We start from the raw sequence: 26,068 nt of genomic DNA, 5'->3' as shown, positions 1-26,068 counted from the left end.
GAGGTGATGAAGAACACAAACATATTTACACACACTACTCCTAAAACTACATCAGTACTCCTCGATGTATCTGCGAGTCGCTTTGAGATGTCGCCACACCCTAGTGGCGCCATAGAGCTACCACACCACTACAAGAACCTAATCAAATCCCGAACCGTAACAAAAGTATATGCCCAAGTTTTAATGCTAATTACGCTTTTCTATTAGTTCAGTTTGTTTCGAGACAAGAAAGCCGGGGTTGTGGTAGACCAAGTTCCGGCTTCCAAGCGAGTCTCGCGTTTCTTTGGTATCCTTGAATTATTTCCCACTTAAAGAGTTAAATCCTGTCCAAAGTAAATTGTTCATCATTATCGATCGCTAAATAACCTGAGTCGGTCCCTTCTTTTTTTGTGAGGATCTGTGAAGGCGTAAGGCCACCCCTGTTGCTTATACAACAGTGTATGTCCGTATTTAAGCGCCACTTGTTGCTTCAGTAGATGCCATCAGACAGGCATAGTAATTTTAATTGCTTACTGCTTACGACTGCAACTTCACTGCACAGTCCACATGACATGCGGTAAGCAGAAGCCTACTCTTGAATTCGTGCAGATCATGTCATGGAAGGTACCATGTACGACTAGTTTAGCGATGATTCAGTCTGATAGATCTCGATTCAGTCGATCGAACTCGATGCAGAATGGATGCCAATTCTGACCTCTCACGCATTGTTTCAAAGTTAACTAAATTTGCACACTCCGCAGTTTTTCTTAGACGGCTTTGTGTTACTGCCAGCGATGATGCTGAATGAAAAACGGAAGTAGGATTGTCCTCGTACATAATGAATCCACATCGTTTCAAACATACTACTCCATTGACTTTTAGACTGGAACACAGGCGCCGTAATTGTCAGAGGTATATTCCATCGCCATGTTGAATAGCAGTGAAAATCATGGAGCCAACGGCAGCGAGGCTACGGCAATAACCACAATTATAAGCAAATCAATCATCGCATGTGGATTAACAACCTACGTTCTTGCTTTGGCGACAGTTGCTTTGATAGCTCGTTTGGTGATTTACGGAAGACAAGAGGGACTTTTACACTGGGCGAACCAACGGGGGAGAATTTATGTGGCCTTCATGGTACTTTTTTCAGTTGGGTCTGTAAGACTGATAGCATACATAGTGTTATTCCACATCATTTTACGACGGGACGGAATTACAAACTGCGAAACGTTGATAGATGTTATATATGCTTTCATATATCTTGGGATCGCATGTACGTACTGTTTCTTATGGGCGCGTCAACACGCAGTCTACACCAACGAATATGTGAAAATTATATCACCCAAGTGGATTTTGATTGTCAGCCGGTATTCTATAGTATGGATTATGATCGGTTTCATCGCGTTTTCTGTTGGTTACGCGTTACCGGAAACTTTCCAATCCGGAGTATATGGATGCGAATACAGACCTTCGGTGGGCCGTATCAAAGAAAAAGAAGAGTGGAAATATTTTAAGAAGTTCGTTTTCGTGGGATGCATGCTGTCTACCCAGATATTGCTAGTATTTCTCTTCTTGTTTCCGATGATAAAACTGAAATCGATAAAGCAATCATCGAACAAAAGTCCCGGAAAATCTATGTCTTACAGCAGTATTAGAAGCATGATAAAAAGGTCAATACTATCAGCAATCGCAGTCGTTGTTACGGATATCCTGTCACTGCTCGTACTCCGTAAACAGACAAACGTTGTCTTCATTGCTCACACCATAATTAACATCGACTTAACCCTCAACCAAATATGTCTGTTGCTGACATTTAACGATTTCCGGGATATTATTTCTTGTGGGGCATGCAAAAAGACACAAAATGCCAATAACAATCACCCCGAAAGTCTAACATCACTCAGAGACGACAACACCTGTATTTCGAGTTTGTAAAACATACGGACGTTATGATAAGGCCTCGCGTACAATATGGCTGCATCGGTCCGACATGTTATTGTGGGAGGGAAAAGAGAAAGCCTAAAGTCGAAGAAAGTGGATTTAAAAACGGGGAGCACGGCGAAATAGATAATGAACAATATTCATGTCCCTTCTATATTTCCATATGTAGGTTATATGTGCATTGTGCAGGCCTATGCATGGTCGCAGTAACGCTCTCGAAAAAAAAGTTGCAAAGCTGGGGTCAACATTCCATTTTTTATTCATGCCGGATAAAGTCGGTTATCGGATTTAAATTATAGTCACTATAAATTGAGGCTAACTTGAACATGCCGTTCTATACATGAAGTCTCCGAAATGACACTGTGAGTCATGAATGTATGACGTATGTATTGTAGACTGTACACAGTGTACATAAGGGGTCTTCAAAAATGACTTTTTTTCTCAAATGGTACTGGCTATACTTGATAAAATTGTTAGGTTACCTTATTTAGGCCTACACACCAAATTTGGTTCAATTCCAACCAATAGCCGCATTGCTACAGGAGAGGAAAGTTTCTATTTATTATCTAAAAATAAATGCAAATTTGAAAATTTTCTGTTCACCCCATGAAAGTGTTGGGTTGTCTATAGAAACGACGTTCATCAAATTTGGTTCAATTCCAACCAGTCGAAGCGGAGTTATTGCCGTCGAAAATTTGAATTATGAATAAAATAGTATTTACGGTGACCAATTCTTCAATTATTTATTATAGTTGTGCCCCCCGCAAATACTATTTTATTCAAATCCAAATTTTTCGACGGCAATAACTCCGCTTGTACTGGTTAGAATTGAACCAAATTTGGTGAACATCGTTTCTATAGGCAACCTAACACTTTCATGGGGTGAACAGAAAATTTTCAAATTTTTTGTTATTTATTTTTATATAATAAATAACAAAATACAACAAAATACAACCAAATTTGGTGTGTAGGCTTAAATTAGGTAACCTAACAATTTTATCAAGTAGCCAGTACGATTTGAGAAAAAAAGTAATTTTTGGAGAGCCCTACTGTACATACAGAGCAGGAACGGGCAACATACGGCCCGCGAAGTGATTTTGAGCGGCCTATAGACAGTTTTTCGTTGTTGTTGTTGCTGCTGCTGTTGTTGTTATTATTGTTGTTGTTGTTGTTGTTGTTGTTGTTGTTGTTGTTGTTGTTGTTGTTGTTGTTTGTGGTAATTCATGGTGTTTATCGACTACACTGGTCTTTTACACCAGGCCGATATTCCATATTTTTGATCCCGTAACTGCCGACTTCCAGCACCACCAACTTCGAGGCTTTTGTAAGACACCGCTTACGCGTATGAGATGACCAGGAGGTGCCTAGATAAACCTCCAACACTTAGGTAGGAATTCTGGAGCCGACCTCGGTCGGACTACAGTTTTTGGTCTTAATGATAATATGGCCTGCCGTCAAAGTCTTCCGCAATTCTCCACTACTTGATTATTACTACGTCAAGTTATAGTGACTGTAGGTTATTATTTCTTATTTCGTACACACATATTAGTTCTTTGTCTTCTTTGTGTCTGGCATGCAGCCAGAGTTCAAAGAACCTAGAACCTAGAATACCAGTCAGCCCTCACCATTTACCGGATCACGAAGTGACATATCGATCTCGCCTTCCGTCACTTGCCACCTGATTTTGTCGCTTGTCATTTGTATATTATCTTCTTTCTTCTTCTTTCATCCAGTGTGGATGCCTCCTCTTTACATCGCATAGGCCCAGGTGGGTGTCTACTGACTGATCTCAAAGACTGCTCCAAGTCGTTTCGGCATCTTCCTATCTTTCATTGTATCGCAGTCTTGTGATGTTTTGAAATGATCAAATTTTATGAATAAACTTGAACTTGAACCTGCTGTATAGGCCTACACAACTTTGGTCGACCACAGATGTCTCATCGACCTCAACAGTTATTTAAGTAGCCTACATTATGTTGATAAATTCATTCAATACTGCTTTGGACTCTATATGCTTCAAACTTGAAGTTTATATTAAATGCGATAAATCCTTGTAAATGTGTATAGATATTCGTTTAATGTATCGATTCAGGCATCGGGCCCGCCATGTAGGTAGGCTACTTCATTTTCCCATATCCGACCCGCCGACTGGAGAAGTTGTCCGCCACTGGTATAGTGTATACTTGTTTAGAATGTATAGCCATGACGAGACGGTATGAATGAAATGCGCGTCATGGGACATCTGCATGATTCAAGCCAGAAACGTCCACGATAAAAGTGCTGTGGTCGCAAAACTATGATGCTTTTTGAGCATGTTAGTCACTTTGTCTTGTGATGGTGAATCGCCAGATTTCCCATAATAAACTCATGAAATCGACGAAGATAATAACGACAGGCAGTTTTCTAATTTGCATTTCAAACTGTTGTGCTCATGATTTTCAGAAATTATATTGTTGCATCAGTTCTGTTGTAATAGTTTGAGCACCACATCTCGGAAGTTCTATATTCTGTGCATGCATGCGTGAACAGTTATCCCGTGAACATTTGAATAAAATATGAGGAGAGGAGTTTGATGGGATTTCTTTGCGTACGTAGAGAAGAATGACCCCAGTCGGCCAACGGGAGCTACCCCATCTTCTTATAACATGAGCTACCAGCATCTAATCCAGCCCGAAAACGATTTCATCCGGCCTTGCAAAGCAATTTTAAGGGAATGAAAATATACTTATTCTATCAGCCAGCACATATTGGAAAATTATGATTTTAATATGAAATAATTTCACGTGAATAAATCCCTCAAGACAGCATCTGTTGAACATGTGCAATTGTTTATACGTCACAATCAATGTTCCCTTTTATTCAGGGGCGGCCAGCCAGTGTCGCGCGAGAAGGTTTTGACTGGCCGGCGACGTAATTTCTGAAATTAGTCATCTTATCAAAAATGGATTGCTCAGATTGTGAACTTGCAAGGCCAACCAAAATTCTTATTAGCCTGGCCGCAACACTTGAGATATTTATGCCTAAAATATCAGTTCCGACCAGGGCTATGGAGTCGGTACATTTTAGCACCGACTCCAACTCCGACTCCACACATTTTCAATGAACCGACTCCGACTCCAACTCCAATTCCCGAGTCTTTAAACGTACCGAGGGGATGGTGTGAACGTGAGGTTCACGTTCGCGTTCTGTGTGTGAACCTCGGAAATTTAGATGTTCACGTTCACAAACAAATCTTGGTAGGTTCTGCACTGTGAACCTTTTTCATATATTACAATTTTCACTTCATTATATCATCTTTGGTGGAAATTTATTGCATTTCAACTGCAGGCCACTCTATGCAAGGCACTGACAGCATAAAAAATCAACCACAAACGAGCATGCACCTTGACAATCTCAGACATTTTACTTGCTTCGTTACAAAAGTTTGCTCGAAATACCCAGCTTTCTGTTTGTGAATATTTTGTGACACTCTGCTGTGAGCGTGACCCGCAATCACGCAACATCAAGAGCGAAATACATTATATGTAGGCAGTCAGCGAATGATGCTTATTCAACCAATCAATGAAATTGATATCGTTGTCTGATGTGAAGGATCTAGCAGTCTTACGGGGTCATATGTTTATTGTATTATGCAAACCGAATCCGTGCGATTGGGGTGTGGGCTCCTGCTGTTTAAGCTGGTAAAGTGTAATAATATCGGTAGCAAGTACATAAACTCGTTTTACACTGTGCTCAATATTGACGTAGCAATTATACTCAGACGCCGAATACATTGTCCGCGGTCTGGCGTAGACCGCTAACGCGTAAGCTTATATTCCTAGGCAAGTCCTCGTCGAAATTGTCGGCAGAGTGACGGAAGATATTGATTTTATGAGATTAGTATATCATTTCATTGCCCCAGTTAATACATTTGGTGATGTTTAAAACGTATCTAGGTATCGTGTTTGTACATTAATTAAGGGCATAGGCTATCACTTCACTGAAATGTAGGGTTGGAATTAGCAATATGACGTCACATGACGTCATGAGGTTCACGTTCGCGTTCACACAGAACCTTTCAAAAAGGTTCGCGTTCACACGAACCTGAACCTTTCAGAGGTTCACACCATCCCTAGTACCGACTCCGACGTCTTTAAAAATAGACGACTCCTACTCCGACTCCAACCCCGACTCCAACGGTATTACCAATTTACTTCGAAAATTATATGCCACAATGACGGTTAAATGACTATCATATAACCATTAAACATATGCAAACATATGATTAACGGGGCATGCAAAATTGTTTCATTGTGACACAGCTCGAATTATTCACTATGCATGAAAGATTGCCTTTCTAAATTTCCTTCATTTTTTCATATTTTATCAGTTTTCATAACATGGACTCTCTAATAACCTAATATGTATGAATCATTCGAACACGACATACATCCCATACTGTATAATTAAAATGTAGATAAAACAATCGAAGTGTTGCTCTTGTGTATGAGTCAACAACTAATATACAGAGATGCATCTTACTAATTTTCTCATTACACACTGTAGGCTACTGATTACAAGCACACACACTCTCACTACTAACACACATTGGTCATAACCGAAATTTAGGAATTAGTCAAATAGCATATGTCTAGTCTACATGCACCTAGTCAAGTATTCAAGGATTAGGACGTGCGGTCTTTCTTAATCATTTGTCCGACCCAAGCAGCTAAGCTACGCCTCAAATATTTTTAATTTTGTCAAGTGGGAAGCATCGTTTGGTTATATTTACATCAATTTTACAACCAGACGATATATTTGCTCTGTCACAAGATCATGGTATAATTCCGAAAATTGCATCAATTTGTGACTACATCGCGAAGATACATATTGCTTTTTTCTTCCTCTATGCAACTGAAATATATTTTGCAAATAATGTTCAATTCTATCTATGTCAGGGGGACCAACCTTTTCGGCCAAAGGGTCGCATGAGATTTACGAACGATTGCGCGGGCAACTTGAGTGTTGATAACCTTTTTTAGTCGCCCGATAGGAAAGAACCGAATTTGGTAACATTGAAAACAAGACTTATATGACTACGTTTTAAAATTGGTAAAAATTATGTCATGAAAACTCAGTGTGCAACTGTACAGTGTACACTGTACGTGTACATTCATGCTCTGGTCTCGCGAAGAGAGAGAGAGAGAGAGAGAGATATGATATTCTTTTTCGCCTGCGCCATCGAGATGCTTTGACGACGTAGTTGCGATAGAACCGTGAGGTCATCTATAGTCTGCACCGTCGTTTTTTTCTCCTCCATGCTATCCATGATTGCTGAGCTCCTAGCAGGATAGCTGGGGATACCAATTCTCGAGTCTTTGGTATGACCCGGCCGGGAATCAAACCCACGTCCTAAACGATCGAGAAGCCGGACGCATAACCATTACACTATCTCAAAGGCAATGAATGACTTCGATCAATAAATATATTACTTGCACTGTTAGACATATTGGGGGCCGCCTCTGTGTAGCAATTGGCTTATTTGGCTAGGACATGATTATTTGGCGTTTTAGACATAACAATATCGACGGTTTCGGTGAACATGGCTCTGTCATTTTGCGCAAATGTTTCGTCGCCGACCATCCCGCTTCGAGAGCACAAGCGAAGTCCCCTGTTGGACGACACGTTATCTCCTAATTGCGAGTATAGTTGGACTCAATTCTGTAAATTACGCGTATTTATAATTTCTAGGATGGTTTTCAATACTAAATGCAAGAAATGTGACAATAAATCATGCGAAGTGCTAAGAAAAATTTCAAGTCAAGTAAATCTGCTACGGAATATTCTACTTTATGGTTATATACGAAGATCTATACGCTGAATGTGACTGTCCCCTGGTTACGCCAATGCGTCGAAATTGATGTCATCATCAAATTTCGCGGTCAGGCTAATCAAATTTTGGTTAGCCTTGCAATTTTACCTGATGTTATATCTAATTTCGAGAATTACCTCGCAGAGGCCACACAGGCCGCCCTGATCTGTATCGTTACTAATAACAGTGATTGATAGTACATAAAAATCCTATTATAGTTATTATTAGTAATATTAAAGATATCTTTGAAATGAAATTGTTTACATGATAAAGAAGTTGGAGTCGGGCTCGGGGTCATTTTCACAAACTACGACTCCGACTCCAGTCAGTATTTTTTCCACGACTCCGACTCCATCAAGCAGAAATTAGCCGAACTCCGACTCCGATTCCACCGATTCTGACTCCGACTCCACAGCCCTGGTTCCGACGCATTGGCAGATCCATGAGTCAGTCACATTTTAGTAGATCTTCATACATTACTATAAAGTATAATATTTTGCGGCAACTTTATCTAAAGTAAAAACATTCTTCACGCTTCGCGCAGTATGTTGTTATCACTCGATTTCTTGCGTTTAATCTTGTTAACCCCTCCTGAAAATGAAAAAAACGCCTAATGTAGCAGATTGAGTCTAACTATATTCGCAATTACGAGAGAAAGTTTGGTCCAACATGCGACCTTGCGTTTGCGCTCGCAGAAAGACCGTCGACGATGAAACCTATAGGCACAAAATGATTGACGCATGTTTGGCCGAAGCTTTCGATATCGATATTAGGGTAGAGTGAAAATGACTTTTTTTTCAAATCGAAAAAAGGGGTTCCTCAATCCTGCCAAATGACCTAAAACTTCAATAAAAAGTGACTTCAGGGGATTACCCCCATTTTCCAGCCGGCAACCCCCTAATTTCTGCGCGTGGGGGGGGGGGGGGGGGTAAAATGGCCCATCTCGGCAACCGCTGGTCGTAGAGTCATGATATATAGCTCAAAATCTGCGGAAACATCATGTTTCTATCTGTCTTAAGAAGAAAGTTTTCTCTATTGTGAACATAAAATGAGTTATAGCCAAAAAACAATATATACGCACATTTTTGTTGAAATTCAGCATTTATTCTGACGAATTGTGATCTGTCATCAGTTTTTTTTTGAAAGTAAAAGTAACACACTGACAATAATGAATATTGGACCCATAATACAAATATATTCACAACACAGTCCTTTTAAAATCGGTTCAAAATATCATAATGAAGCACTCACATTTAACGACTTATTGAAAATGCATTTTTTAGTCATATTTTTTCATCAGTTTACGAGACTTAATTTTTTGGCGAATGAGACCATCTTGTCTTTCAAATCCTGAAACTTGTGCTGATGCTTCTGTTACGAGCTTTACATGTCGCTCCACTGTTTGATTGTGGCATGGATGAAACAAAATCAAAGGCTTCTCGCGGCATTCTTCCATCTCTGCATTAGTGCTCAATCGCCGGAGAAAGTTGTTGATAAGGTTCAATATCAACCAACTCGTGGTATGCCTTTGCTTCCAAGTTCTACTTTGGAACACAGAATAAACGAATAGGACTGCAGTCCAATTGGTTGGAACTGCTATGACTTTCAATGTCCATAAAGAATTTTCTTCAGCGGCATGTTTTCGAATCGCAAGCACCTTGGTCACACCATTATTTCGTATGTCTTCATTATCATCTGCCAGCATTGCAATCATACTATTTTCGAGGTGTGCGGAATAACCGTTTCTTATCACCGCATTCAAAGCAATTTCCCGAATGTTTTGGTCAGAGAAATTTAAAACCCGTTGAATCAAGTTGAAGAAGTTTCTGGATCCATGTGTTATATGTTTGTTTAGCTTGATCTCAAACCAAGTCGGAAAATATACTTCAAGGCAAAAACGAGCCAGAATCTCCAGGTTCAAAGGCGGTTCATCAACTGTCACATAATACCGTAAAACACTGCATCCCAAAGTTAGCCATCTTGAATGCACAACTGGTCCAACCTCCAAATAAGCCAGATCATCAGCAACGTTTCCTTGAATAATTGCTCAGCACATTTTATAAGCATATAACTGGTCCGTACTTAAGTCATTCACAACTTCGGATGGGAGCTTTGGAAAGGCCAAAAGTGGTGGCGAGAGCTTTTTGAATTGAGTAACTGGCCAACAAGATACACTTCCAGGTAGTTTTTTTCAATTGGACCGGCAAATGTATCTGGGCCACTTGTAACACCATCGAGACCTGCAAATACATGTCGCAAAGGCAATTCCTTAGCATGAAGCAGACATACTATACATTGAAGTGGCTTATTCAGCAACTCTTCCAGGCTTCTAATGCATCCAGTATGTTTTCCTGTCATTGATGCAGTGCCATCAGTACTGACAACTGCCACTTTATCTTGCAATTCTGTATCTTTTATTGCATTGAATAGATGTTGAGCTATGGTTATGCCCTTTCCATCTTCAGGAGAAAAGGTGGGTGAGGTCATAACTCTCCGGCTCGCCAACTACAGTATAGTGTTCTTCCAATTGAAGAGATCTGTAGTACTTCTCGTTAGGACCGTGCATAACCATTTGTGTGGCATCTTTACGTCCATCAAAGTATATATCATCCACCATACTGAAATTTTGTTGCTCTTCTTGCCGTAGTGCCTCTCTGCATCTGGCACGTTCTCTTCGTGACTTGCCTCTGATTTTGTTTCATCCATGCCGCAATCAAACAGTGGGACGACATTTAAAGCTCGTAACAGAAGCATCAGCACAAGTTTCAGGATTTGAAAGACGAGATGGCCTCATTCGCCAAAAAATTAAGTCTCGTAAACTGATGAAAAAATTTGACACAAAAATGCATTTCCAATAAGTCGTTGAATGTGAGTGCTTCATTATGATGTTTTGAACCGATTTTTTAAAACGACTGTGTTGTGAATATATTGTAGGCTTACCATATTTTGGAAATCTAAAAAGAGGACACTTTTTCAGAAATTTGAGACTTGCAAAACCGGAGAAGAATTATCTAAAACCGGTGAATTTTTCCCACTTTCTGATCGGTTGACTAAAAAAAAGGCCATCTTTTCCGCTCAGAGCTCAAAATACCGTTTTTCTTTCCGCATTGCTAGGTGGATGACTAAAAAAAAAAAAAAAAGGTCATCTTTCCGCCCAGAGCTAAAATCACCGTTTTACACTCCGAAATACCCGCCAGAGCGTCACTTCTGTGCTAATTTACGGCATATCACTCGCAATTTGCTCTAAATCCGACCTAAATTTTCAAAAAAGAGGACAGAAGGGCGTCCTCCGAGGACAGTCAGGACACTTTCAAAAGTCAAAAAAGAGGACAAATCCTCTTAAAAGAGGGCGTATGGTAACCCTAATATATTGGTATTATGGGCCCAATATTCATTATTGCCAGTGTGTTACTTTTATTTAAAAAAAAAAACTGATGACAGATCACAATTCGTCAGAATAAATGCTGAATTTCAACACATACATTGTTTTTTGGCTATAACTCATTTTGTGTTCACAATAGAGAAAACTTTCTTCTTAAGACAGATAGAAACATGATGTTTCCGCAGATTTTGAGCTATATATCATGACTCTACGACCAGCGGTTGCCGAGATGGGTCATTTTACCCCCCCCCCCACGCGCAGAAATTGGGGGGTTGCCGGCTGGAAAATGGGGGTAATCCCCTGAAGTCACTTTTTATTGAAGTTTTAGGTCATTTGGCAGGATTGAGGAACCCTTTTTTTCGATTTGAAAAAAAAAGTCATTTTCACTCCACCCTAATCGATATGTCCAGGTGCAAACTGAGCCCAGCGATGTAGCCTACAGCATACCCGTAATATGCTCAATTAAATATATCATCCTATTATAGACCTGTAGCCTAAACCTTAAAATATTTTCGCGCCTCGCGCAGCTATAGTCGCCGCGCACAATGGTTCGTCAATTGCGTCATGGCTGAAAAAGTTGGCCACCCCTGCTTTAGTGTTTCACGAGTCTGCGCGCACTCGCCAACTCACTGCGAGGTATTAGTATTAATCGTTGGGTTACATTTTTCATCTGAACAAATCACACACAATGTACAATGCGATGTAATGAACAGATAGGAGGATTATCAACGAAAAACTCCGCTTTAACTGGTTGGAATTGCTTATTGGTTACATTACCCAACACAGTGACCTTGGATATCTAAAAAACGATCGCAGGATTCTATAAATTTAACAAATAATACCTACATATTAACAGATAGCTCTGTCACCGTGTCGACCAAAAATTATACCCTTTGTGTCCATACTTGCTGATATTTGCGTTAGTGCAAGCTACTGTAACGATGTTATCTACTACTATCCTCGCGCATCGCGAATAGTTATTACGAAAATATGATTGTTTAGCGAAAGAACGCAGAAAGTCAATTTGACGTCATTTTTCCAGCCTTTCGCGGGCTCAGATGGGTTAATATACTGTGTCAGCTACTGCACCAGGCTACGTAATAATCACAGGGCAAAAATATTAATTCACCAAGGCTTGAGAGAGCTACGATTAGTGGTGCGTCGTAAGTTGAAAAAGTTTTTGCAATTGCGTCGCAACTACAAAGGTTATACTGCCCTTCAACAATTTTCTAATAGGTTTATTTGAATTATTCCTCGTCAACAAAATTGACAATTATTCACGATTTTCATTCGCACTCATCCGGAGTTTTCAGTCGCACCGTTCGCACGTCCTTCGTTATTCCCACTGCAATTTTTCTCATTCGCACAAGTGCGAACCGTCATACAGGTTGAAAAGCACTGCTCTAACTTAATCAAGGTCGCCAGTGCACGATAGAAAATTTATTGCGGAAGATCAAAGGCAATGTCATTCAGCATACTTTACCTGACGTGGCAGCGAATCTTAGCGTTAAATCGCTCCATTTCTCAAACGGCAATCGGAGAAATCTTCGGGGCGCGCAGCATCCAACCGCACGCGACCAAAATATACCATCAGGCATCCAATAATTAGGATTAACCAAAACATTCCAGCAAAAGCCCGGAGCTACGTCCGCTGATCATGCCTTTTCAAACCGGACAGCGTCAAACCGGCCGTAGACTTATCCCCGACCGAATGCGGGCCCGATCGCGCGTGCTGTCTGTCCAGCTCACCAGGTTGTGTCCGATATTTTGTACCCTCCGCCTGGTTAAAATGATACCGCTGAGAGCTGTTGTAATTCGTAGCCTCTTGGTGACGGAGAACAGAGGTGTCTACATCATCATCGTCATCATCAAGAATCTCTCCCATTTCGGGCGAAGAATCTCGATTAACGGGTTCGGCTTTAGAGTCTGCGGGCGGTTCGGAATCGAACAAGTCGTCCGGAGGCGTATCAGATACCGGCGCGGAAGGATCGAATCCCAGCTGCCTGCTTCGACTCGACGGCCTGAGAAAGATTCAATAATTCACCAATACACACAGGTCACAAAGCGGTCATCGTCGATGCTAGAGAACACCGTAAATTTCAAATTGATTTCCAAGCGCGATTTCCTGTGAGCCAATTCAAATCTAGTTTGCCAATAAAAGGAAAACTTGTAGTAGGAAGTGGAAGTAAAGTCGTAAATTTCTACATAAGTACAAGTAGCGATTTCCAAGTGAGTGACCTATGCAGCTGCAGCTAGAAGATTCACCCTATCAAATCCATCATATCTGGTACCTCTTAGCTGCAGTTCGAACAGAGCTGCAGTTCAAACACGGTGCCTTTCTGAGGAAAACGGCTGACGTCAATATGTCTTTCACACTGTCAACGTTAATTTCAGACTCGCAAATTTGGAACGGAGTGCTTCTTTAAATGTAATCTGTTGAGCTGACAGCAGCAGATACAGATAATATAACACCTTAGATTTAACATCCACTTGAAAAGTAATGATTTTATTTATCAAACGAGCTTTCGGAGCACCGCTCCTTCATCAGTGTTGAAGTGAAAGTAACGTGAAAAGATATTGAATTAAAATGTAGTAAGCTAAATGCGACACCTTCCATAGAGACGGAAATTTTGCACTGGCATACCATGGTCTAATATCCCCTGCGTATGAAACCTGCCGGTAGTTTCATATTCCCCGGCAGGGCAGAAAACAGGGCCCGAGCGTAGAGCGGCATGCCACACTCACCTAGTTTTCTCTTGCTGGGACGAGTGCGCCACGTACCCGTCTCCGCTGCCGTTCTGAGCCTCCGTTCTTTTCAGAGTCACCGTTGGCACCGAACGTTCAGGGCCTTGCGCGGTCGCGGTGTTGCCAGACTGAACCTCGAAATGGCCGCATGATTATTGTCGGCCGTCATGGGTAAGACGAAACGGCGCCCAGAATGTTCTACGGAACTGTCTCTCAAAATACGTTCAGATCATCAAACCGGCTAGCATTGCTGGGTATTACTGACTTTTAGACAAGAAATTTGAATGACATCACTGGACTGGCTTTACTATTGCAGCGCTTGCAAAAACAGTTGGTGGGTTAAAATTGTCGGGGTGACTAGGAAATCATTGCACATTGTTTGAAATCCGATATGAAAGCCCCATTCATGTACCTAATTAGGTAATTAGGAGCATTCTAAAATGAGAGCACTACCAAAAAAGCATGTTATAGGCGTTTCCCTTTAACAGGCCAAGAAAAAGGAGCGTTGATACATCTTTTACATATTTAGTTTCCTCCGTCTAGGAACAATTACTAACAGACAAAACAATCACTCATCACCACCAGCCAACGCCAAGAAAAGCTCAAAATACAAACAGCACGACGCAGAACAATGATCTGCTTCATTATCACTACATCTCACCATGCTAACTGCATCGTTAAGCGCTTGCCGAAAAGTGGCATCGTCGATATTTTGGCAGGACTGGCCAGACTTGGAATGGTGAGAGCCAGATCGACTATGCTTACGCCTGTGCTTAGTTTGATCGTGGCTGTGAAGAAAGCAGGACTTAAACCCGATTCCTCGCTGAAAACAGAGCGGAAGACTTACCCCTGATGGTGGTGGTGGTTGTTTTCGAATTTCTTCGAATGCTTGGCCGAAACGGGCACGGACAGACTCGAAGAATCGTGCGAGCGCTTCCTCCCTACAAGACAGAGGAATTGGATAAAACTGAGCACATGCAGTGGCGCCTGGGACAGCGGAGAAATAAGAGTGCTCGAAAAGAAGGACATTTTAAAAACAGAGGATGCACTATAAAATCACGATTTACACTCGTAATCAACATTTGAAAATCATATCTGATCGATCTTTGCGAAGGGACTATGACTTCGTAATCGTTATCGGGAATAAATAATCATTACTTTTCGATGTTATCGTAACCGCAATCGATTACACTCATACAGTAATCACCCCATGCCTGCTGCCCACACCACTGCACGACAATTTATCATGCGCTCACCTTGCTTGAGAGCAGAAGCTCCGGGCGACGACGATGGACCCGTATCAGATCCAGAAGTAGTCGGCAAGTTACCGGAAGCGTTCAAGGCCGAGGAAGGGATCTTGATGCGGACGGTCAGTCCGCCGGATGCAGCTGCGCTCGCATGCTCGGCAGACTTGTGCCCGGTGTCAGGTTTATGCGCCCGGTGTTTCTCGTCCTTTTTCTTCCTTCGATCCAAGTCTTTCCTCTTCATCCTGTTCCAGATTCTTTTTTCCTCTTCAGACAACGGACCGGACTTCGCCTGTGCGAAGAGCAGTGGTTTCAACTCAAGGGTATCGACTAGCCTTTTCTCTAGGGGGAGCCGAGGTGCTGACATTTTTTCATTAGTAATCACCTGACTTTTTTTGCAATAAACTTCCCAAATAGGCTGTCGAGTAGGTTCATAAAACGGTAGAGAAGCCCTGGCATAGACCCATTGCACCTTTCACACCACGGCTCGAAGCGAGACATACATTCAAAACGGTACCTTTGACTGAAGCCTGTGCCGCAACATGTCCGGATTTTTCTTATACATCTCGTAAAGGCCCTCGTAGGTCCTCGGCAGCTCGTGCGTAGAGGCTTGGCTGCCGACGATTTCCTTGCGCGGGAGCAAGTGAGACTGCTTCGGGGGTTTGAGGTCCTTGGAGCGCGACAGCGTGGCCGGCTGCTGTTCCGCAAACGACAAGCCTTCGATAGGCTTGGCAGCGCTCGCTTCCGATTTCACCGCGTTCATCTGCTCCAGTAGTTTCTGTTCCATCCCGGCCAGGTCCGCTGAAAGCATCGTGTGTCAACACTCACGACATAAGACGAGGAAAAAAGCAGCACCACTGACCCGGAGGTTCTTAAAACCAGGTCCATGAGCCCCATGGGGGTGCAGAATACTTTTAGAGGGTCAATCAAAGAACAATTTTCGAAATACAGATGTATAACCAGACTGCCCTGCCCTTATATATAAGATGTTCTCATTTCTGACTCGCAAGTCTACGACCTGTTCACCACAGGTCGCGATAGCTACACGGACTATACAAGCACTAACCAAGCGTAATATAACTACCAATGAGGGCTGGGCAAAAAGCGATTTTTCAGTCAGTAGGTAGGCCAGACTGACTGAAAGTGATGACTAGGGCAAGTTTTTGTTGCAGTTAAAACCGTGTAAAGTCGCATTCATTTTCGACAAAAGTTGCAGTTAAAAGTTGCATTTATTTTTTTACAAAAGTTTTACATTTTGCTCGGTTGACTAGAAAAAAAAGGTTAACTTCCCACTTTGACTAAAAAAATGGTCAACTTTCCGGCTCAGCTCCCGAAATAACCGCAAGAGCGTTGCTTCAGTGCTGATTTACGGTATTTCAGTTGAATTTGGCGGTGTATTTCACCAAAATCAAAAATACTTTCATGAAAAATCAAAAAAGTTGCAAAATGTTGCATGAAAACAAAAATGGACAAAAGTTGCAAGTTGCACTATAAGATTCCTTCTAACAGCTTAAAACAGCATTCTACATATCTTATGAGCATTTAGGAAGCTGCCGGAAGTTGTAAAAAAGTTGCAAAAACTTGCCCCAGTGATGACCTTTTTAGTCGTCAACGACCTAAATTTTGCATTTGAGCTACTACGACTACTACTTTAGGCTTCCTTAATTTCTGTGTTTGATCAACATGAACGACAAACACAAAAACAGTCCACACCATCACTAAAAAAATTCGAGAGCCCCGTGCCCAAAAAGTTTAAGATCCCATCTACCAACCGGATTCAGCGCTCTGGTTCACTTGAGGATGCGTTGGTTTGTTTTGTTGCATAGACTGAAAACAGACACAGCGGCGTGCTTAGCAACTGGAAAACATTGTGATACGAAGCATAACCCACCTGACTATCGCGTACCTTCAAGCCAGACAGGCGTTCATTCGATTTCGAGTCGTGTCTAGAGTTTTGGTGAGGGGCGTGTCGCGCCAAGGCTTTCGCGGGGTCTTTTTCGTGAGGCCCCGAATGAGGATAGGGCTGATGTTTCTGACGGTGCGGAGCTGGCACAGGCGCAGTACCCTGATGGGCTTTGAGGACAGGCGTCATTTTGTCAGGCCTCTTATGGTCATCGGGCTGTGGGCGAACTTTCTCATGTTTCGAGTGAACGTCTGTTTTCATCAGTAAGGCAGCGGAAGAGGCGGAAGTCTTCGACGTCTGATGAGCAGGATGCATGCCTGAAAAGTTAAGACATCTAATGAAGGGCTCACAGATGTCGTTATAAACACGTATTGTGTCGTTGGTTGACTCAGTGCAATGTGTATCCATTATTAGGTCATTCCCAGTAAGCAAACATCATTGTCAAGCATAACCAAAGACGTAACACATGACGCGGCTCACCTATCACAGCATTATGCCCGCTCTTTCCGTGGTCCGGCATGCTCGGTTGATGAGGATGGTGCGCACCTGAACAATTCAAAGTCCAATAATCAGTGAGCAAAGACGTGTTAAAAGACGCCATTTCATGTGGTTTTGACTCAGCGCAATGTGTATCCATCATTAGGTCATTCCCAGTAAGCAAACATCATTGTCAAATTCAACTAAAGACACAACACATTACATAACTCACCTTTGACAGCGTTATGCCCGCTCTTTCCGTGGTCCGACAGGCTCGGTTGATGAGGAGGGTGCGAACCTGAACAATTTCAAGTCAAATAATCCATGAGGATTTGCTGAAGTTAAAAGGCATCATGTGGATTTGACTCAGTGCAATGTGTATCCATAATTATGTCATTCCCAGTAAGCAAACATCATTGTCAAATGCATAGTACCTGTAGACAATATATTATGCAAATCACCTTTCATAGCGCTATGGCTGATCTTCCCGTGGTCCGATATGCTCTGTGGATGAGCACCTGAACGATTATAAGTTGGAAAATCGACTGGGATCAACGATAGGTAAAAGGCATTTTGTGCAGATTTGCCTCCGTAGTGTACAAGTACATCCAGTATTAGGTCATTTGATAGGCAAACAATCATCCTTGTAAAACACACCCGAAAATGGCGTGTTCGCAATTCACCTTTCATAGCGTTATGCCCGCTCTTCCCGTGGTCCGATCTGTTGGGCAGTTTGGCCGATATCTGCTGCTGCTCTCTTTCGCGCTTGTGCTTATATTCGGCAATCGTCAGACTTGTTGAGGTCTTCTTTTGGTCACTAACAGAAGCATGCAATTAGTTCACTGTCAATTTGCACGCTACCAGAGTTCCAAACTACATTGAGCTTGCGTCCTGTCGACGACTGTCCAAAGGACGATTTGAGGTAGTTCCGGGTGTTGCTGTAACACAGAAACGAGTTACGGCGACGTGGAAAGTACAAGACCAGTAGCCGAACGTACCTTTGCTCGACACAGCTTTGTGATGCGGGTCTTTCGATTGAGGCGTAGATCCGCCGGCTCCATCTCTCGCGGACGGCTGAATGCGGCAATGCAATCCGTGAAACTCCGTTCAATTTTGGTTTGGGGATATCAGGATTTGCCTTACGTCGGTTGCCATGCTAAGGTGACTCGCGGAAAGTCTCACACAACAAGAGCTGCACGCGCGCACCCACAATTCTCGCACACAAGGGGAAGCAAGCCGAAGAGGATCAATGGAAAAGTACAGCGAAAAATAGTAACTTTTATATTACCTGATTTTTTTTTGTTCAGACCAAGTCAGAGATTACAGTATGAAGAAGTTAAACAGGAAGTCTGTTTAGTCTAGGCGCCGGCCCAACTCTCCCCACATGGTCAGCACTGAGCGCTAGGTTCAAAGCCAATATACCGCATGGTGACCGCAATGCCGTTCACAGTTCGACGAACTCAACTACATGCGTTTTCAATCCGAGACGGATGGCGAAATGTCACCTTACTCTGGCCATGAACACCTCGCACTAGGACACAACACTTGGGCAGAGAGGGGCTAAGCGACACTAACGTTTCGCGGCAAGTATTCGCAGGAGTTTTACCAGGCATCCCCAATAAGTAAACCAAAGTGAAATCCTGTCCATAACAAACAGAAAAAATCGCAGTCGTAAGGGGAAAAACATAGGAAATTCACGAGATACTTACTACACAGATTTGTCTACTATTATACAGGATAATTCTAATGGCATCAACTAGAATGATATAAACTAATCTTGTACTACACAAATTTTCCTCAAGTCTGTACACATAGGGGCTCTAAGTAACACTAGGGAACATTTGGAAACTTACCCTGTAGCTTTTCAGCTTACGAAGCCTGGTTGGACAAAGATCGAGGATCTTCAGAAACTCCGATATAATATTTTCGAGCATAGCTTCTGTGATTGTACTATCCATGTATGACCAGTAAGCTCTGCCTTCAGAGGACAAGGGAATCTGGAACGAGAATCATTCTGTGATAACAACAAATACCACAGGCTACCCCGTTTGTCCAACCTCATAGTTGGACCATTTACACGACAGGTGGATGCACATCGCCGAAACAACCTTTGGTCTGTACTTCAAACAGAAGGTTGTAAGGTGGAGGCTGTGAATAAACAAAATGCATATTGCACCAGACACACAGTCAACTCGACCATACTCACCTATTTGTAGCCATGAAGTAAGCCATCTGGGAGAGATCTCGGCTTGCTGTAATGTTACAATCAGTATATGTAATACTGTGAACGAATCGGTACCATGTCACAATTCACTTACCTTTCACAAGTTGTGTACACTTCACAACGTGGGTATGTGGATGATCAATGGAAATATCAAAACCTGAAGGTAGATCAGTCGTTCAGAACCGCAATTTCAAGTGGAACAGTACTATAGAAGACATGATCAATCACACATCAATCATCCATGAAATACGGGCTCTAATATCCACTTCTTCCAATTTCAATTACGCTAACAATCATGCTTGCAACCATCTACAACAGTTTGTAAGCTGACAAATTGAAAATGGCATTGACAGTTAAAACATGTATACAAAGGGAACATGAACAAAGAATAACCAGAATTGGTAGGCACTGACTAAGCACGTAACCGGATATGCACCCAGTGTGGAATCGGGGGCAACGGCAACGCGCAACGTCACGCGAGCATTTATATCTGATCACGCCGATTAATGAATTATGCTGACGTCACAAAGCGATACCAGAGTCCAGATCCAAAATAGGGCGCTTGCGCTTTACAATGAACTCGAGCAACTGTGGCATTTGCGTAACAGTGAATATACGGCGTAGCCCTAGTCCGGCGTGTACCAGGTATATTTTAGCACATTGCGTCGCTTAATAAGTAATTCAGTATTGAATCGGAGCGAAAAATATTTTCGTCACGCGGATGAAATTTTCCAATCACACGAGAAATCCGTCTGTCATGCACAACATGTTGTCGAAAACGACCACCGGCGGATGGCAGTCTGGATATGTACAAGTACAAGTCCGGCGACGTAACATCTATCTTGCCTATTTCACACTTAAAACAGCAGCAGCAATTCACGTTAAGGCCAATCCCTTGCTCAACGAAGAAAAACACAAAGTGATTGAAAGCCCCCACTGAAAAAATGACAGCAATAAAAAAAATCTTACCGAGAGTTTGAAGCATTATCAGCTCATGTTCGACGAGCTGCTGAGCTTGTTTCAAATAACTCTCTGAATGAACATCTAATGGGGGCTTCTCCGGATACAAGCATAGATGACAGACTCTAATTACATGCTCGAGTTTCCGAGGCTGTTCTTCAACTTTTGCGGCGAGAAATAATGCTGTTGGTGCAATAACCTGTAACAAAAAAACAAATCCACTAAAGGTTATGTTCACTATACTTACGAGAAAAATCATTAACGTATCAATACTTACAAATCTTGAAAATGCAGGAAAAGAATGAAACATGTAGAAACGATGCATATATACAATTGCAGTATTGATGGTCAATTGATTCCTGTTTATTATCAAATTGTTAAGGAAAATGTTCATATGCAATTTTTAAATTGATGTAATTCAATGCTCTGCTCTGCTCACTGCACATGCAAATGTAGGCCTACTATAATAGCTATTAATGAAGTATAGAAAAGAACTTATTGACTGAAAAACCGGTATATAGTTTTCAATGCTGAACAAATTTAACATGAAAAGTTCACAAGCGACACATCAAACAAAATGAAATTGTAATAACTAACAATATTTCAAGATTATTTCACAATATTCGTATTTTTCTGCTCTCTTTAAAGGATACACAGGAAGTCTTTGTCCCATATCTTGTATCAGATTCGCGGCTTGCTGTCTATAATTCAATTCTTTGGCCGAAGCAACATTTTCCCGACGGCTTGGAGTGTTCTCCAGTTGCTCAGCAGAGAACAGCCATTTTTCTTCCGGGGGCTTGCTTTGCATGGAAGCAAGGCTTATAACGGACGCGCCACTCATTGCGACGGACTGGCGAGTCCCGGTTTGGCACTTCCAGTTAGATTCGTGGAATGAGAAGACACGAGAAGCCCGTTCCGCCGCCCCCGCACAGATGGCTGAAGCATGGCCCAGTGCGCATGCGCAAAGAAGTGTATGCTCACGAGATCAGGCAAAAACAAGCTGACGTCATCTGCCTTCTGCGTCATTTACAATCTTTGCACTGCCATACACTACTCTAAACGGGATAATTAGGTGAATTATTGCGTGATTTATTAAAAATGAAATAATTCACTGCGGGAGATTCATTTATGCAATTCATGACACCAGTGAAGTATGAAGTATGCACGAAATGTATTTTTATAATCTGGCAAGAACTTCTAAACAAAATGGCAGACTTCGCAAATCATATACATTTTTACTGAGATTGCCGCATATCCAGACGAGCGTGCAGGCACTCGCTTTTACCTACCACCTTGTCATAACAACCGGTACATCATCCTGCTCAAGCTGCCCGCCACATTGGATCGCGACGCGACAAGTTCACAACGCGCTAGCAGGAGGCGCGTTCGGCCCTCTACGTCGCCGCTGCGACATCGTAATATATATAGGAATTGGACGTTCCGCTTCACTGGTATGCAGCGACCCGAGGAAGGCTGCAGACGCAAGATGTGTCCTCCGTTGCACAAACCCCTGGATATGCTATGCATACAACACTATACAATAGGAGGTTCGATTATTTTTCACCGCTCAAGACACGCAATGTCAAATGTGATACACAAGACAATACAACGATGTAACGAACAAATATGATGTTGAAACAATGGTCTCTCATTCTAACTATACAGGGGTAGCCAACTGGTCAACCTTTTCGGCCAAAGGGCCACATGAGATTTACGAACCATTGCGCGGGGAACTTTAATGTTGATAACCTTTTTTAGTCTTCCGATAGAACCGAATCGGATTAGGTAACCATGAAGACAATACTAATAATACCCATCAAAATGGATAACATCGACGCAGTATCCACTATCCTTGATTGATGGATAATCCGCGATTTATCAACGAAAAACTCACATACCTCCGCTTCTACTGGTCGGAATTGACTCAAATTTGTTTTGCAACGTCTTTGAAGACAGCTCAACAATTTCATGGGGTTGGCAGAAAAATGTGGAAATTTTTTTTTTTTATTTTCCATATTAAATTAAAAATTTTAATTGGATCTGCGGAGGCCTTTACTGGTTGGAATCGAGTGAAATTTGGTGAGCAAGGTTTTCTACTGCAACCTGACGATTTAAGAGGTGACCGGCTTGAATCGGGAGAAAAAAGTTATTTTTGAACAGCCCTACAGTGTCGATAGCCGGCGAGATGCTGTTCTACAATTTGGGTCCGGCATACTTGATAGAGCAATGCGTTTTCTTGCATTCCGTCGTGATCATATGGTAGTTGTTGTTCTTCGTTGACGCATTAACGGGTAAAAACAAGAAAACGAGTAAAAAAAAAATCGCACGAAGTGCCGAGAAAAATGTCAAGTGATAGGCCTAGGCTATAACTCTGCTACAAAATATTCTGCTTTATGGTCACAGCATACGAAGATATGCGAAAAATGTGACTGACCGCTGGCTAGCCTACACCAATGCGTCAGAATCGGAACTGATATTTTAGTCATCACATCCCGAATTTCGCGGTCAGACTAATCAAATTTTTGGTTGGCCTTGCAAGTTCACATAGTAATTACCTGGGTAATCTATTTTTTGAATATTATAACTAATTTCAAGAATTACCTCGCGTGCCACTGGTTGGCCGCCCCTGATCTAACATTTTCAGCCTGACCTAATGCTGGATATAACAATACTCATTAAATCTTGATCTAGTTGTTGTATTTATATTTCATTCGACGCTTTTCGTTTCTATTTACATTCGCTTTTTCACTCGTCCTTCACCGGGTCTTTCTCGGGGCTTTGTTTCGTAAAGACGCCGTAACATGGAGAGAAGCCGAGATGAGCCCCCGACGCTTCAAAACGTGTTACTGTCTGGTGTCTGCATTCCCTCTTATATAGTATTGAGAATTTTAACAAAGCATGGGTGACGAAACAAATTTTTGGAAAAAGAAGTGTCATTTAGACTCTGGCTAACTTTTCATTGAATGAGTTGAGGCTATTATAATGGTCCATCAAGATTTTACCGGACCACAATCTGAGATATCGACCTCGCCTAGCAACATATGCCGCATTCATTTCGACGCTTCCTTATGTTAACCATTATTAAATACAGTATGCGTGCTCCAGAAGTCAAGGTGGTGGGTGTCTGACTAATAGACTACACCAAGTCGTTTATCGGCACCCAGTGTTGGGATCAAGTCACTACCTTCAAGTCACGAGTCATCTCGAGTCATTGCCCATTTTGACTCGTGTCAAGTCAAGTCAATCGATTTTTGAAGGTGACTCGAGTCAAGTGAAGTCACTCGATTTTTTGGAGGTGACTCGAGTCAAGTCAAGTCAAGTCACGAGTCCAGTCACAATTAAAGTCAAATTGAATCTTCGAAGTATGAGTGATGATTCAAAGTCATAAGATTTTGCCAGCTGCGTGAAAGACAGATTGATTGGCCATTTAGCTTGAATGAAGTAATGAATTTGAAGGTAAATATGCAAGCAAAAATGCGATGTATCGCACACGGAGAACTGCTAATAAAATACGTGATTAACTAGTTACATGCTACAGTCTGTTATTATCAGCCAAAATACGAAGCTTCGAGAAGTTTAAACAAATTGATATGGTACACCACCCATCTACACATCCGTGAGAATATAAACGCATAAACTATATTCATTCGATTAAATTATACAGGCGGTCTGGTAAAGGTGAGCGCTGCTCAATGTAAGCGCCGAGTCGATAAGCAGAGATACGTTTCTATGAATCTACTACTACGACTACATGAGCCGGAATCATTTCGTTTGCGATCAATTTATTTGTGATGTAACAATCGAGAACCAGAGAAACGTACAAGTGAATGACTGGTTGCTCTCGCAAGTGCCGACGGGGTATCGCGAAAAATCCGAACATACACATGATACAGTGATTTAGTCGACACCATTTACTTATTGATGACTTGAAATTGACTCGTAAATTTTGCTCCGAGTCACAAGTCAATCCTAATTTCTGAAGCGTCGAGTTAAGTCAAGTCAAGTCATTTTTGCCAGGTGACTCGAGTCAAGTCAAGTCATACTGTCGGCACCCTTCCTATTCCTTTTCGTTATATCGCAATCAATATGGTGTTTTGATTTGATGAAAATTATCATAGAAATTTCGATGATCATATATTCTAGTCGTGTTTTTATCATTACCATTTTTTCAATCCAAGGCTACAAGCAAGATTTGCAATGCTCTGAAGAGAACGGAAGGAGTCGGAACAAGTTGGTGAAGTCGATCATACAAACTCGCCCACATTGGCCTACACCACTCGACATTACCGGATGTTGATCTGATATATATTAAATTCGTCGGTCGTTACATGCTACTTCATTTACAGCCCCCGTTCTTTTTGTTACGTTCTCATACCGAGTGTTCATTGAAAGTTGTTCTCGACATGACGATAATAATATATATATGCCACACATCCATTAACGCGAGAGACGATTAGCCTACTTGCTGTATGTTTCTGAATTATTGGGGTTTGTAGATGCAGCATCTCCTAATCCAGGGCTGGCCAACCTTTTCAGCCAACGGGCCACATTCGATTGACGAACTGTTGCGCGGGCCACTAGCCGCGCGAAGCGCGAAAATTTTTGAAGTTCACGGGTCAATAATATTGTCACCTGACTATATTGCGGGCGTGCTGTATATCGCTGGGCTCAGTTTGCAAGGACTGGGCTATTGGCGTCTGGACATATCGATATCGAAAGTTTCGACCAACATGCGTCAATCATTTTGTGCCTAGGTTTCATAGTCGACGGTCTTTCTGCGAGTGCAAACGCAAAGTCGCATATGTTGAACGATACTCTGTCTCGTAATCGCGAATATAGTTAGATTCAATCTGATACATTAGGCGTTCTTTCATTTTCACAAAGGGAAAACAATGTTAAAAGCAAGAAATCGAGTGACAACATGTTGCGCGAAGCGTGTAAAAAATTTTGACTTTTGATAAATTTATCGCAAATTATTCTGCTTTATTGTAGTCTACGAAGATCTACCAATATGTGACTGGCTCATGGATCTGCCAATGCGTCGGAACTGATATTTTGATCATCACGTCTCAAGTGTAGCGGCGAGACTAATCAAATTTTTGGTTGGCCTCACAAGTTCACAATCTGTGCAATCCATTTTTGATAACATGAGAAATTACCTCGCGGGCCACTAAAAACCTTCTCGCGGGACAGATGTGGCCCGCGGGCCACGGGTTGGCCGGCCCTGTCCTAATCCGTTCAAACAAACTAATGACATTCTGTAGAAGTTTTCATCCCTGGCGCTAAAACGTCCGCGCCATAATTACACCATATACATTCTACTACATGATGATTAAAGGACGTATAGCCACAAGCCAGG

General features: G+C 42.0%; 1 protein-coding gene across 6 annotated transcripts; it reads right to left on the bottom strand.

Annotated features, from left to right (window-relative positions):
• Positions 1-12,581: 12,581 nt before the first annotated feature.
• Positions 12,582-21,796, bottom strand: LOC145433955 (uncharacterized). Of its 6 annotated transcripts, none has more exons than XM_080311210.1 (21): positions 21,363-21,795; positions 20,987-21,068; positions 20,719-20,908; positions 19,844-19,906; positions 19,732-19,777; positions 19,583-19,673; positions 19,379-19,522; positions 18,524-18,599; positions 18,403-18,463; positions 18,209-18,342; positions 17,987-18,043; positions 17,758-17,823; positions 17,529-17,594; positions 17,037-17,365; positions 16,918-16,972; positions 15,663-15,946; positions 15,158-15,437; positions 14,749-14,842; positions 14,563-14,689; positions 13,902-14,029; positions 12,582-13,177 (listed from the first exon to the last, which is right to left on the bottom strand). In XM_080311210.1, exons 1-21 carry the CDS (start codon positions 21,548-21,550, stop codon positions 12,799-12,801), a joined length of 2,940 nt encoding a protein of 979 aa, XP_080167336.1. In that variant the 5' UTR covers positions 21,551-21,795; the 3' UTR covers positions 12,582-12,798. The 6 variants fall into 6 exon arrangements, 5 of the variants coding, with proteins under 5 accessions (XP_080167336.1, XP_080167337.1, XP_080167335.1 ...); XM_080311211.1 differs by having other exon boundaries at positions 13,902-14,035; positions 17,052-17,365; XM_080311209.1 differs by having other exon boundaries at positions 13,902-14,035; positions 21,363-21,794.
• Between the last annotated feature and the right edge of the window lie 4,272 nt (positions 21,797-26,068).

This window comes from Botryllus schlosseri, chromosome 2, assembly GCF_051294905.1.
Source record: "Botryllus schlosseri isolate E-star chromosome 2, Bs_hap1, whole genome shotgun sequence".
Lineage (NCBI taxonomy): Eukaryota > Metazoa > Chordata > Ascidiacea > Stolidobranchia > Styelidae > Botryllus > Botryllus schlosseri.
This window is presented reverse-complemented; position numbering and strand designations above follow the sequence as displayed.

Bases quoted from the DNA above. Each gene is read 5' to 3' on its own strand.
- LOC145433955 (XM_080311209.1), bottom strand. From the start codon at position 21,550: ATGAGTGGCGCGTCCGTTATAAGCCTTGCTTCCATGCAAAGCAAGCCC. The intron at 16,973-17,036 runs GTGGGTTATGCT...GTCTGTTTTCAG, and splicing joins TGAAGGTACGCGATAGTCAG to TCTATGCAACAAAACAAACC. The intron at 15,947-16,917 runs GTTGGTAGATGG...CGATGCTTTCAG, and splicing joins GAACCAGAGCGCTGAATCCG to CGGACCTGGCCGGGATGGAA.